We start from the raw sequence: 13745 nt of genomic DNA, 5'->3' as shown, positions 1-13745 counted from the left end.
CCTCTTCCCTCCCCTCCCCTCCCGCCGCGCCGCGCCGCTTATAGCCCGGCGCGCGGTCGCTGGGCGCAGACTGCTTGGGCAGCCAGAGAGGAGGCGGCGCGGCGGTGGCGCTGCGGAGACCGAGTCCAGACGCCAGGCGGCCGCCGGCGCGCACCAGCGCTTTCGAGTTCCCTCCCCGGAGTGCACAGCCAGCCTCCCTGCGCGGCGCCGGCAGCCGCAGGCTCGCCCTACCTTCCCGAGTCGCGCTCCGGGAGACGCTCTGCGGGTCGCGAGGCGCTGTCCTCTCCCGGGCGGGCGCCCCATGCTCGCTCCTTTCGCCCAGGCAGTCGCCGCCGCTCCCCGGGGCTGAGACGTCCGCCTTGTCGCCTCCCGCCCGGTGACCTAGGCGAGAGAACCCAGCTGGTCGTGCGCTGACGCCGGTCGCGGCCGCCGTAAGTTTTCCCCGCCGCCCTGGACCTGTTGCGGCCGGCGCCGCTGGCCGGGGCCGCTTGGCCTGCGGGGGTGTGTTCGCCCGAGGCGTGCGTTCGCCCCGGAGGCTGGAACTCCGGCTTGGGCGGAGGTGGGGGAACTGCTCTCGGGGCGGAGACCTCGGTGGCCGCCGCTGCCCTCCCACAGCGTGCAGACGCTGGCCATCGCCGGAGGGATCTCCTCTCGTCCGGCTCGCCGCCGGCCCCCGGGCGAGCTGCTGGGGATCGGAGAGCCGAGGCGGGGTAGGACCAGTGTCCTTCCTCGGCCGAAAGCGGCGCTTCGCTGGGGGTGGCTGTCGCTCTGCCTCACACTTGGCAGCCCCCAGGGCAGAGCGCCGGGGATTGTCGGCCCGCGTTCCACGCTGCCCGGCACAGGGGAGCGCCGGGCCCGCGCGCACACACCCTTCACGAGGGCACGTTCACTGCGGCGGAATGTCTGTGGCGAATGAATGAAAATTTTCTGAGAAATCCATTTCTTCTGCAAGTATTTGGCCTTTGGTGTGACCTTAATGAGTTTCAAAGGATAGGAAGTGGTGGGCGTGGTGGAGACGACCTTGAAACTTGTTCAGCGTGTAATTTCGGGTTGCCCTCACAGGTATGGTCCGCGTGTCGAAGAGGGTTGCAAGTGTTAAAGAAGGCTGTATGGTCAGTTGGTTTTCTTGTTAACAGTGTCTTTCTAATGTTCCATTGTTAGCAATAAGGTAAATGGCCAAGAAAATCTGCTAGTTTCTCCTATGAGTGCATTGAGACCAGGTTCAGAACCTAAGGAGGTGTGACGGGACGCAAAGTACTGGCAGCAGGGAGCTTGAGTGCGGAGCATTAAGTGAACTGAAGTTACTGTAACTAGAAGCCCTTTTGATGTTCACGGTAATAGCAGCCCTTTCTCCGTCTTTTTTGTAGGCATAGGTTAAGTATAAATGGCCTTTTTTTTTTTTTTTGGCTACTTACTTGGCATGCACATATTACTTCTCTGGGGGCTTAAAAAATGCCGGAAGGGTGATTCATTTTATGTTGAAGGTGTGTTTTGTGACTGTATAAATGGCTTCTGCTGATATCTTGCTGTTTGCGTAATTTTAACCCAGAAAGTAGTCGTTTCCCTTGGGTCTTTAAGTTTACCTTTTAAGCAAGTATTGCTGCAAGAATGTTGGATCTTGCCTGCGACATGCTTACCTATCTGGACGGTATCCAAGGTGACAGGCTAGCCTCCTCCTTCTGGTTTTGTGCACCAACCTGGAGGAGGCAGGAGCATCAACACAGGAGGCATAGGGATGCAGATCCAATATCCTAAGGTCTTCTAAACAAACCGTTTTCTCAAGCGTCAGCCTCGCTGTGAATGCTGTTTTACCCCGTCTGGAATCCAATGCTCAGGGAAACACGGTCTGGGCCCCGTGTGATTCCCACTCAGGGTGCAGGCGCTTTGGTGTCATGTACCTTGTGCAGGGAGCCTCATTCTTCAGCTAGAGGTGTGTTCACTCTCAGCTTGAGAGAATTCAGCTTTTGAGGGTGCCTTGGAAGCATTGGCTTTAAAAAGAAAGCAGAACTACTCATTTGCAATGTTTGTTAGTTTCTATATAAGGCATCAGAGTATTCATAGCATTTTTTGAGGTTTAAGCTTAAAATCTTCCTCCAAGTACTTGAGATTGAATGTACTAACTCACAACGGCAGAGCATCGGGGATGCTAATACGTGTTCTGAGGCTTTGGAGACTTGGTGCACTCACATAGTGTCGAGTTGGGTGGTTCTCCAGAGCCCTGGGCGTTGGTTCCCATGGGCTGGACTGTAGAGGCACTTGAGGTAGGAAGGGTGACAGGGGCACTCCTCACCTTTGTCTGCGGGGCTCCTCGCCATTTGTCCTATCCTAGAGTTGCTGTGGACACTCATGTTGTCTTCCTAACACCAGAGCCCTAGAACATTGTTACTTTCTTTCACTAAGCCATGATGACTGCTAGTGAAAAGTTACATTCCAAAACTAAAAGAAAACAAGTTGCATCACCGAATGCTATGTGGCCGGCGTGTCACAGGCACGGATGGCACCTGCCTTTGTTGTGTGCTGTGCCACAGCTGGTCAGGAAGTGCTGCTTGGGAGCTAGCCTGTGAATCTGTGGGAAATCCCTCGTTTGTGTTTATTAGTAATTGCTACAATATAAATTAAAAAAATAAAAATCTGGTTGAAGGAAACGAGGAGCTGGTAGGTTTCAGCTGCCTGTGAAAACTGGCTGTTCTGTGTTTGGAACAGATGCTGTAACTTACACAGTTGTTTACCCTCCTGGCGTAAACAGCTTCCCTAGGAATCCTTTGACAGGCAGGTCCTTGAAGGCTTTATTCCTTTGAAGTAGCAGAAGGGAGAGGGTTAAAAGAGAAAAAAAAAAAAGAGAGAGAAGCGTGTGATTCAGTTTTTGAAGATAGGTGATAGATATGTCCTATGTCTTTAACCTACAGTTTACTTACTGAAGAAGGTCAAAGACAGCATTAGGTTTTGCTATAATTTCAATAATACAGAGGAAAGTACTTTAGTCAGCAAATAAATTCTAGGGTGGCCCTAAATTAACAATGGCTGGCAACACACACACACACAGACTCACATAGGTGTGAGTGCTTTTGATTTACATAAAGCTGGATTTGCACTTTGAACTCCTTCCATGCACGTGCCTGTGTTTGCAGGGACACAGGAATGGTCCTGGGGATGCACTGTTGAATCAAAAGAGAGGGATGGATAGATCCTTTGTTCTTGGAACTGGTTTTCCAAGAATTGATAAAAAGCAGGAAGAACAGAAAAACAGCAGCGATGAGTGCGCTACTCAAAATATTCTTCCTTTTATGTGTGCAAATCCTAGTTTTGGAAGCTGTCCAGAGCAGGAAAGATGCGTGGCGATCGTGGCCAGGATCTGTTCTGTGTTTTCACAAAAGCCTGCTGATCAGTATGTGGTAAGGTTTATATCGGTGCTCTTTGAGGACTCTGGTGTGTTAGAACTGTCTGTTTAGAAATTGTTTGTAGGGGCGCCTGGGTGGCACAGCGGTTAGGCGTCTGCCTTCGGCTCAGGGCGTGATCCCGGCGTTGCGGGATCGAGCCCCACATCAGGCTCCTCTGCTATGAGCCTGCTTCTTCCTCTCCCACTCCCCCTGCTTGTGTTCCCTCTCTCACTGGCTGTCTCTATCTCTGTCGAATAAATAAATAAAGTCTTTAAAAAAAAAAAAAGAAATTGTTTGTAACATTTTAATAAAGATCTGATCATGGAAGAAGTTGGCCTAAGCCTATGATTTTAAGGTTACGTTGCCCATTTACTGTGATACACCGGGACTGGATCTTACTAAAGGAATTCTTAATGGAATTAATTAGTAGGTATTTGTTTTACACATGGCTTTTTGTTGCATGGGGCATAAAAGCTGGTGCCCGTCCCGGCGTTACGAGAGCTGGAAGCCCAGCATTTTAACTGGCCTGCAGTGAATCAGCTGGACAAGGGCAGGGAGCTGTGAGAGTGAGACCTCCCTCGTCTTGGGTTTTGCTGGCTTACATTCGCAAGGACTTCAGTATCCTGAAAGTTGGCAGTCAGGTTTTCCAAGATGAACCTGCTTGCAAGCAGTGATTTTTTTTTTCTTTTGAACAGTGTTCAAATAGCTGAACGGTGTTCCAGTGAATGCCTTTCCTTATGGGTGGTTGTCTCTGACTTTGTACAGGCGCAGGCTATCCATTATTCCGAGCAGTAGGCGGCAAGGCTAACGGCAAAGTGTTCTGTTTTCTCTGTTCACAACGATTTGTTTTGCTTTGTTCTGCTGTTCTGAACATCAGGAGCGTCACGTTCAATGGTTTGTTTTGTTTTGTTTTTGTTGTAGGAGTGGAAACAAAATGTCAGTCAGTGTGCACGAGAACCGCAAGTCCAGGGCCAGCAGTGGCTCCATTAACATCTATCTGTTTCACAAGTCTTCCTACGCCGACAGCGTCCTCACACACTTGAACCTTTTACGCCAGCAGCGCCTCTTCACCGATGTCCTTCTCCACGCTGGGAATAGGACCTTCCCCTGTCACCGGGCAGTGCTGGCCGCGTGCAGCCGCTACTTTGAAGCCATGTTCAGCGGCGGCCTGAAAGAGAGCCAGGACAGTGAGGTCAACTTCGACAACTCCATCCACCCAGAGGTTTTGGAGCTACTTCTTGACTATGCGTACTCCTCCCGGGTCATCATTAATGAAGAAAATGCAGAATCACTTCTGGAAGCTGGCGACATGCTGGAGTTTCAGGACATCCGGGATGCGTGTGCAGAGTTCCTAGAGAAGAATCTGCATCCCACCAACTGCCTGGGCATGCTGCTGCTCTCCGATGCCCACCAGTGCACTAAGCTGTACGAACTCTCCTGGAGAATGTGTCTCAGCAATTTCCAAACCATCAGGAAGAACGAAGATTTCCTCCAGTTGCCCCAGGACATGGTAGTGCAGCTCTTGTCCAGCGAGGAGCTGGAGACAGAAGATGAAAGGCTTGTGTACGAGTCTGCAATTAACTGGATCAGCTATGACCTGAAGAAGCGCTATTGCTACCTCCCAGAGCTGTTGCAGACAGTGAGGCTGGCTCTGCTGCCAGCCATTTATCTCATGGAGAATGTGGCCATGGAGGAACTCATTACCAAGCAGAGAAAGAGCAAGGAGATTGTGGAAGAGGCCATCAGGTGCAAACTAAAAATCCTGCAGAACGATGGTGTGGTAACCAGCCTCTGTGCCCGGCCTCGGAAGACCGGCCATGCTCTCTTCCTCTTGGGAGGGCAGACCTTCATGTGCGACAAGCTGTATCTGGTAGACCAGAAGGCCAAAGAAATAATTCCCAAGGCTGACATCCCCAGCCCAAGAAAAGAGTTCAGTGCGTGTGCAATTGGCTGCAAAGTATACATTACTGGGGGGCGGGGCTCTGAAAATGGAGTCTCAAAAGATGTCTGGGTTTACGATACCCTGCATGAAGAGTGGTCCAAAGCCGCCCCCATGTTGGTGGCCAGGTTCGGCCATGGCTCAGCTGAACTGAAGCACTGTCTGTACGTGGTCGGGGGGCACACAGCCGCCACGGGCTGCCTCCCAGCCTCCCCCTCGGTCTCTCTAAAGCAAGTAGAACACTATGACCCCACAACCAACAAATGGACCATGGTGGCCCCCCTCCGAGAAGGCGTTAGCAACGCTGCAGTAGTGAGTGCCAAACTCAAGTTGTTTGCTTTCGGAGGTACCAGCGTCAGTCATGACAAGCTCCCGAAGGTTCAGTGTTACGATCAGTGTGAAAACAGGTGGACGGTACCAGCCACCTGTCCCCAGCCCTGGCGTTACACAGCAGCAGCGGTGCTGGGTAACCAGATTTTTATTATGGGGGGAGATACGGAGTTCTCTGCCTGCTCTGCTTACAAATTCAACAGTGAGACTTACCAGTGGACCAAGGTGGGAGACGTGACAGCAAAGCGCATGAGCTGCCACGCTGTGGCCTCCGGAAACAAGCTCTATGTGGTTGGAGGGTACTTTGGCATTCAGCGCTGCAAAACTTTGGACTGTTACGACCCGACGTTAGACGTGTGGAACAGCATCACCACAGTCCCGTACTCGCTGATTCCTACCGCGTTTGTCAGCACCTGGAAGCATCTGCCTTCTTAAACAGTACACCTTCAAGAAGCTGAGCGTGAGGTGAGAGGTCAGGGTGGCTGTGAGTATGCACCTGGGTAAGCTGGCTGAGCAAGTTCCCGAGGAGCCTGAGACGGGATCGATGTAGCTCGTCCTGTACAAGTAGGGCTACAGAAACCATTAAAAAGAATTTGCACCCCAGACCCGAAAGCACTTGTGTTGACCACAGCTGCCACTCTCCACCCGCAAGAGAAGCCAGAGGTTCTCAGCCTCGACTGACCTCCCGCTCCCCCAAAGAGCTTTTCAAAAATGGCCCATCCCAGAGATCTGATTTCATGTGGTCCGGGTGGGTCCCAGGCATCAGCATTTTTAGAAAGTTTTCTAGTGATGCTGATCTACAGCCGGGCTGAGAACCCCTGCCCTGGGTTTAATAATGCCAACGCGTGTTTACTGAGCCCTGCCTGGAGTAGGGCCGTGTCTCACATGGATCATTTCACGTGATCCTGACATCGACCTCGTGAGATATTATTACTAGAGCATTTTGTAGACGAAAACCACTGATGCCTATAGAGGTTAAGTCAGTTGCCCAAGGTCCTAGAGCTTTGTAGGTGGAAGAGTTGGTCCAAAAATCAACTCAGGCACTCTGGTTCCGGAGAGAGCCCTTGAGCACCATGCTGAACTGCTACTTAAGAAACCTGAGCTTCCTATTTGTCTCACCCCAGGAGATATTTGTTGATATGCAAACTTAGATCCCTTAAACCCTTTCTGGAACGAAGTAGGGTGTAAAAAACGGAATCCTTAAGTTTATTCCTAGTTTGTTCCCTCCCAAATTATTTATCGCTTATTTAAAAATTTTTCCTGGGTGGGGGGAAGATAACCCCCTTTAGGGCATTTATTAACTTCAGAGGGAAATCAAGGTCTGTCCTTGTAAAAAGGTTGTGCCTGCGTTGTATAAACTCGTCAGATACGTGGCACACTGAGCCATCTAGATGGCCTTCCACTGCAGCCTTTCAGAGTTAATCAGACAGGCTGACCCTATTGTCAGGGCTAACAAAAGTTGTCTTTCTGTGTCATATATCTGAGTCCATAATGGTCGTCTTGTGTACTTAAGAGTATATAATACTCTTGGCTCAAATAATTAATAGGCCTACACAGTTGAGTGTTCGTGAAGCTAATGGCCGCTTTGCTGCCGTTAAGCATCTTTAGCATTGGCCCCAGGAACCACTTAAGCTTGTCTGAGTGTAGCATGGAACACGTGGAATGTGTTGATTTGTTTTGGTAAATCATGGGCTTATTACTAATCATAAGAGAGTAAAATTAAAACTCGGCTTTGGAGGAAGTACAATGAAAACTAACTCATTACCTGGAGACTTGGCTCTGTTTTCCCTAGTTTGTTTCACACTTTGGAAGAGGACTTTCAGAGGGAAAAAAGGAAATCTGGGGAGTCTTTGTGAGCTAAGCAAAGAGGGATTTTTGACTTCTTTGTCTTTTCTTTCCACCTTTCTTACAGCTCATTTAAAAACACTGCTAAAATTGGCCTCCCTGTTACAGTGAATCTTTTTTGTTTTTTCATTGGTTCAGTTGTCTCCTCCCGTCTCTTATCTCTTAACAGTTAGCACGGTTCTTAGTAACAGAACATAACCTTGGAATGAAACCCCTTCAGAGGAGCGAGAACAGTCAGAAACCTCTGTGGGGAGCGACTGGGCTGACAGCGTCCCAAACCAAACTGGTTTTTGCAGCCTTGCTGGCATCTCAGTAATCCTGAGTAAACACATGCTCTGAACGTGGTTATTTCATCTGCGATATGCGTGCATGACTCACCTCTCAAGCAGGTTTAAAGAACCTTCTGGGCGAAAGCATCAATTAAGAGCACACTAAGTTTGGTGTTAGTCCAGAACTGATATATTTGCATAGGAGAGCCAGAAAAATTGCCAGTTTTGGTGGTGGGACCTCAAAATGGTGAGTGGTAGATGGGCTGGCGTCTTTGGGGCAAGGTAAGGAGGCAGAGGCAGGAAGAGACCACGTGTGCATTCTGGTTCCGGGTTCAAAGCTGTGGACTCTGGACCTTTCTGTACTTCAGATCCCTCCTTTGCCCAATGACTGATTTGAATTTCGTCTCTCGGAGCTCTGTCCCCAGTCAGACTTGGGCGAATTGATAAATGAAGGGGGAAAAGAGGAGAAAGATACCTTGCCCTGCGTCTGGCCGATATGAAGTGTTCAATGCTCTGAGGTTCCTTTCCTCCTTCAGTTGAGACCTTAGCCAACCACGGAATTAGCTTTGTGTGTGGCAGGAAAGTGAGGCTTCTTTGATTATTATCTGCTTGTTATCTTTACTCTTCGTTTTTGGTGCCTTCTCTCGCAGCCCAGAGTATGTTGGCAAACGCTTGAATTCGCCCTATCCTGGGTGTTTGAGCCTAATCACATACTTCCAGTCCTGGGAACCAAGCAAATAAAGTGTTAGGTCACATGGGAAACACCAACCACCTCCCTGCCCTTGGTGCCACCCCCCCAGAGTGGAGCATGGAACAGCAGAATTGGACAGGGCCGGGTTCGCCTTCTGAAAGGGCGGTGTGGGCCTCATCAAAGCCACTCTTGCGGTTTCTGATAGGGAGCATGTTGGTTTAAATTTCTAAAGTTTTCTACACACGAGATAGTGTTAAAACACTTGAGTTGAATGGAATGACTTTAAAAGAGGTGCTGTGCAGGTATCAGCCCTAAGCTGCAGAACCTTCCGGGACATCTCTTTGATCTCCAAACGTAGGTGCTAACCAAATTAATACAGTGTTAACAAGAAGTTTCCCTAGGTCTAAAAGCTCATTCACCGGGGAGATTTTAACTGTCTCCTGCTGCTCTTTCAGTGGGTGGGAAGGACAAAAAGGAAATTACTTTTGATTACTCTCCCATTTTCATGGCTCTGTGTGGCCCCAGCCGGACGGCGCTCGGATCTCAGTGTGCTTTGTTTCTTCCCTTTTCGGAGTTTTTCTTTTCTTTCTTTCTTTCTTTCTTTCTTTCTTTCTTTCTTTCTTTCTTTCTTTCTTTCTCTCTCCCTCCCTCCCTCCCTCCTTCCTTTCCTTCCTTTTCTTTTTTTTCTTTTCTTTTCTTTCTTTTTCTGTTTGAGTATGCACCATCATGAAATTTCATATTATTACAATTACAAAATACATTCTTTTGGCCTCGTGTTGATACAGAGGTTACCAGGAGGTGGGGGTGGGAGGATGACACCAGTCTAAGGAATGCCTTGAAAGCTTGAATCACTGTTATGAAGCTGCCAAAAGAAACAGCTCATGAAATGAATCTGACTTCTGAACACACAAAAGTGAGAAGAATTCAATGCAAGTAAGGAGCAGAATTCCCTGAATTCCCTTTGTCTCCACTTAGAGTTAGAGCAGCAGGGATGAGATTCCTACACTGGGCTGGAAACGTGCTCTATGAACAGTTAGGGTGAGTGTTGGAGAGACAAAAGCCGTCTGCAAGATTTCCCCGCGTCAAAGTAGACGAACGGGCTGGGAATGGTGAGTCATGTGGGGAAACACCAGCTTCCGTGAAATGTGCCGGCTTTGTGGTTCGGGCACCTTGAATTTATATTCACGCTTGACGTCGGTGGATTCTGCATATAATAAGTGCATACCATAGCTGGCGTCCCCCAAGTGCGGACTGATGAACTGGGAGAATAAACTCCAGCCTTGGGCTGTGGAGGCCTGCGATGCTGTCGTGTGAAAGGAAGCGAGACTGATTTCTGCCATAATGAGTAGCAGAGATGCATTTCAATAAGAGGATTAATATGTCTGCCTTCTATATGGTGAATAAATTGAATTTGGAGTCCTTTATGGTAAATGGGGCAAGGAGGGTTTGCTCAGGAATCTTTTTTGACCTTCTGGTGATCGCTTCACAGTGGCTCTGTTTAGGCCATGGAGATGAAGTTTGAATGTTGGAAGCAGAAGGTGGCAATTCATAGCAGCGCCTGGGCGTAGAAGTTTGCATTTGCACACGTACGGGTTGAAGCTGTAATAAAGAAACGAAGACGTTTCTTTGGACACCGTCGTTTCTGTCGAGCCAGTCATGTGTATCCGTGCATGCACATGGATGCACTTAATCTTTGCACACTTGCTGCTGAACATGTCATTAAGACTTTTAGAAGCAATATTGACCAGCTCTGTCCCGATTTTAATTTTCTTTTAGATTTCGAGGCTACTAACGAGAATCTTTTTTTCTCCCTGTTTTTAGCTCACTCCGTCACTCGGTGAGACAAAATGAGATTTCTGCTTTGGAGAGGCCAAATTTAATGAAGAGAGAGAAAAGAAAAAGGACAAGAAGTTGCTACAAGACTCCAATACAATGCACTGCACCTTGTAAATTCTCTAACTGGACATGAAGGAGGGGGTGGGGGAGGGGGTGGGATTTTCAGTGCAAGTAGCACATGGTTTAAATATGAATGAATGAACCTGTGATCTAGTCCTTGTCTTGTAATTGTGGATTAATGTCAGCGTTAATCAGCCCCTCAAAGGGAGAGAAAAGCCGGCCCTTTTCCCTTGCTGTACCATATTCAGCATTTGATTTCCATGGGCTCCACCATTTATGTGTAAAATTTGAAATGGTTGTCACCTCTCTGAGGAGCAAGCCTGAAGCCTCCGCACCAGCTGCTGTTGGAGATTGAAAGCCCAACTGTGGGGCCAGGAGGGAAGCTGGCTTGGCCGGCTGCAGAGTGAGGACCACTGGACTCTCCACTAATCTCTGAGGGGTTGTGCTCCCCAGGAAGGTTCTGAACAATGGGGACATTGTTGGTAGGCGTTTGGTAGATGTTCTTTTCTATTTATAAGTGACTTTAAACTTTCCCTCGGCTGTTAAGAAATTTGTTATAGATTTAGCTATTTATTGTTTGATGCCTGCATGCTGAAACAATGCTTACGATTGTCTTCACGTGTATGGATGTGTGTGTATGGTTGTATGTTTTGCACAATTTTGTAGCTGTTGTGAAGTGCTTTGCTGCACAAAAATGAAAACTTGGGAGTTACAATTTGGCGTATAACTAGAGGGTGGGTTGGGAAGGGGAGATTTTGTAAATGTCAAGACAGGGAAGGAGTACAAGACAGAAACAACATCGTAGAGGTAGAGAAAGCATGGAGATCACTTTTCTTAGATTCACTAACTTTTAATGAGGTTTCATGGGCTCTGGTCACGACGCTGATGGCTCGTGGGGTGAGGGAAGGCTTCACTACCCTGTTGCTTCCCATCTGAGTCACCTGCTTCAATCTCAGCTACTGAAATTTGGAAAGGACCAAGTCGCTTTGCAGTTTTTTCCTTTGTGTAATATCCTGAAATCCTGGAAAATTCTATGGAATAGTTCTGTATATAGGGCACAGGTTAAAGGCATTGTCCAAAGTTTATTTATTTATTTATTACCCCGTGAGAAGGCTTTGCCACACCCACAGTTAACAGGAAAAAGCTGAGTTGTCACAGACGTAAATTAATTCACTCACCAGGTTGCTTGACCTGGTGGATTCATTGTTCTCTCTTCTTGATGTACGATTTAGCAAGTGTTAGCAATTCTCCAAGACCATATTCACATGGGTACAGTGTATACTTTAGTGCTCACCCTTGGGTAAGTCTCTAAAAAAGAACTCTTTGGTGCACAGAAGTGACACATTGGGCCAGGAAACACCAAAGAATGATGAGCAGTGGCCCCTGTTGAGAGGTTTTCCGGGATCGTTGGGAATCTGTTGTGAATACATTCTTTGCTAGTTCCAGTGCTTGTTTTCTAACCATGTGCCGTGATAGGTATTAGTGCTAGACTCAATTAGGTGCTTGCTCAGAGGTGCCTGGGGAAGACCAGAGTTTGCAACTCGCACCGCTTTCATCGACGTTTCTCACATTACTGTAGTTTAGAAAATAGGGCTTAAGACTGATAACAACCTTTTACATTGTGAGTGTGTTTGCATTGTCTCGTGACAGATAAATCCTTAACATTTCTCTTTACCTGAATACTTTAGACTAATTGTACATGTCCGTTCGTGCCATGAATAAGTGGGCTAGAGTTGGACCGAAATAAATGAGCCATTGGAATAAAAGCATCACAATACTTTTCCAGTAGTCAGTTGCTCGCTCCTAGATGTGTTCTAAGCAATGCAAATGTCTGATTGTACGCTGGCGGCATAGCGGCGTTACATTGTAGCAGCTACGGCTCTCTAGTTTATGATGCAAATCTGCAGAGATGTGTGTGTCACTGCGCGACTTCTGAAAGCAGGATGAATTTTCTGCAGCTGTTTCAAAGTTGTGGTCTGTCCTTGAATCCTCTATTAATTACCGTGTGTGAGCCAGAGGGAGCCGTGGTCAGGGTGGGCCCCCAGCCTGCAGGGAACTTTCTGGACTCCCGCTCTTTGAATTGATGTAGGCATTTGGGCTCACTACTTGACCATTCTCACCCTGTGAAACGTCCCCACTTTGAAGCAAATACAATTCACAGCACAGTGCACACAAAAACCTTGGCATAAGACAGAGAAGGTTCTTCTTATTCTGTGGACTGGTTGCTGTGGAAACAGATAACAAAGGGCAGCCTTCCACTTCTGGTATAATTGTGTAGCCCCCTTTTCTCTGGGCTTGACACCTGTCTGAATAAGAGTGATTAGAGCTGAATAATATCCCTCTCTTGGCTATTGAATATGTGGTTCACGTACAAAACTCTGTGTAAGTTGAAGTAAAGTGTTCATGTTCATATGTGCTTGTTTGCTACTGCTACATTTTTGAGGTTTTGTAAAACTGTTATTTTTTTTTCACAATGTGAAACTGAAGGTCAAATAAATTATTAGAGATTTTCTCTTCACTGTGTGTGTGTGTCTTTATTTTAATACAACATAATTTAATCTACCGAAAGCTGGTGCCTTTTCTGAGGATCATCTCAGACATTTTCTGAATGTGTTTATTTCACCATCGAGTCAGATAGATTCAGGAAAGTGGTTTTGCGTGTTTGAATAATTAAAATTTTTGGCCATGTAGGATATTTCCTTAAGCAGTGCCGAACACCCCAATTCTGGGGTATTCATAGCTTAGGATATAAAAGGTCACGTACCATGCGATGGTAAGACAGCATAGGTGATACACAGAAAGAATTTTGTTTTTAGCATCCTTCTGTGGGTTATATTTTGACAGGAAAGCTGCGAGAGAAGAGGCTGGAGTTGAGTCCCCTTTTCACCTGACATGCCTTAGAAAACATTAAAATAAGTGGGAATATGTGCATGTTATTTCCCTGTAATGGCACAGAAAAGCACAAGTTTAACGCCTCTGATATATTTCGCCTCCTCCAAGCTGAAAGCCACTGTCCTGGCTGGCTCAGGGTAAAGACAGGAAGCTCCTCACCCCCGCCCCCGCGATCATTTCCTGTCAAAATAAGGTGCTCTTTTATCACTTGGGTTGGGCCCCTTTCTGTTTCAATGTGTAGAGCAATGTCAGGCATAATCTTTTTTTTTTTGGATAGAAAATAAATACTACCTAATTAGAACTCTAGGAGAGCCCACAGCAGGCAGAATGCAATTACAGCCTTTGGACTTTGACCAAAATGCCAGAGCAGATGCCTCAGGTTTTACAGAAGGGTCACGCAGTTCTGTGCTGGGTGAGTCTGGTCTAGTGCCAAGTCTTGGAGTCTTCAGATCCCATGGGCACAGTGCTGATGACCCGTGGAAACCCTGTTGATGACCCCTCATACA

At 47.6% G+C, this 13745-nt stretch overlaps 1 protein-coding gene across 2 annotated transcripts; it reads left to right on the top strand.

The window, feature by feature from the left end:
- The first annotated feature begins 293 nt into the window (after positions 1–293).
- On the top strand, positions 294–12865 carry ENC1 (ectodermal-neural cortex 1). Of its 2 annotated transcripts, none has more exons than XM_002917207.4 (3): positions 294–431; positions 4299–6111; positions 10273–12865. In XM_002917207.4, the coding sequence occupies exon 2, from the start codon at positions 4312–4314 to the stop codon at positions 6079–6081; it is 1770 nt and encodes a 589-aa protein (XP_002917253.1). In that variant the 5' UTR covers positions 294–431; positions 4299–4311; the 3' UTR covers positions 6082–6111; positions 10273–12865. The 2 variants fall into 2 exon arrangements, with proteins under 2 accessions (XP_002917253.1, XP_034512252.1); XM_034656361.1 differs by lacking the exon at positions 294–431 and adding an exon at positions 784–1062.
- Positions 12866–13745: the final 880 nt, after the last annotated feature.

Source organism: Ailuropoda melanoleuca, chromosome 3, assembly GCF_002007445.2.
Source record: "Ailuropoda melanoleuca isolate Jingjing chromosome 3, ASM200744v2, whole genome shotgun sequence".
Lineage (NCBI taxonomy): Eukaryota > Metazoa > Chordata > Mammalia > Carnivora > Ursidae > Ailuropoda > Ailuropoda melanoleuca.
This window is presented reverse-complemented; position numbering and strand designations above follow the sequence as displayed.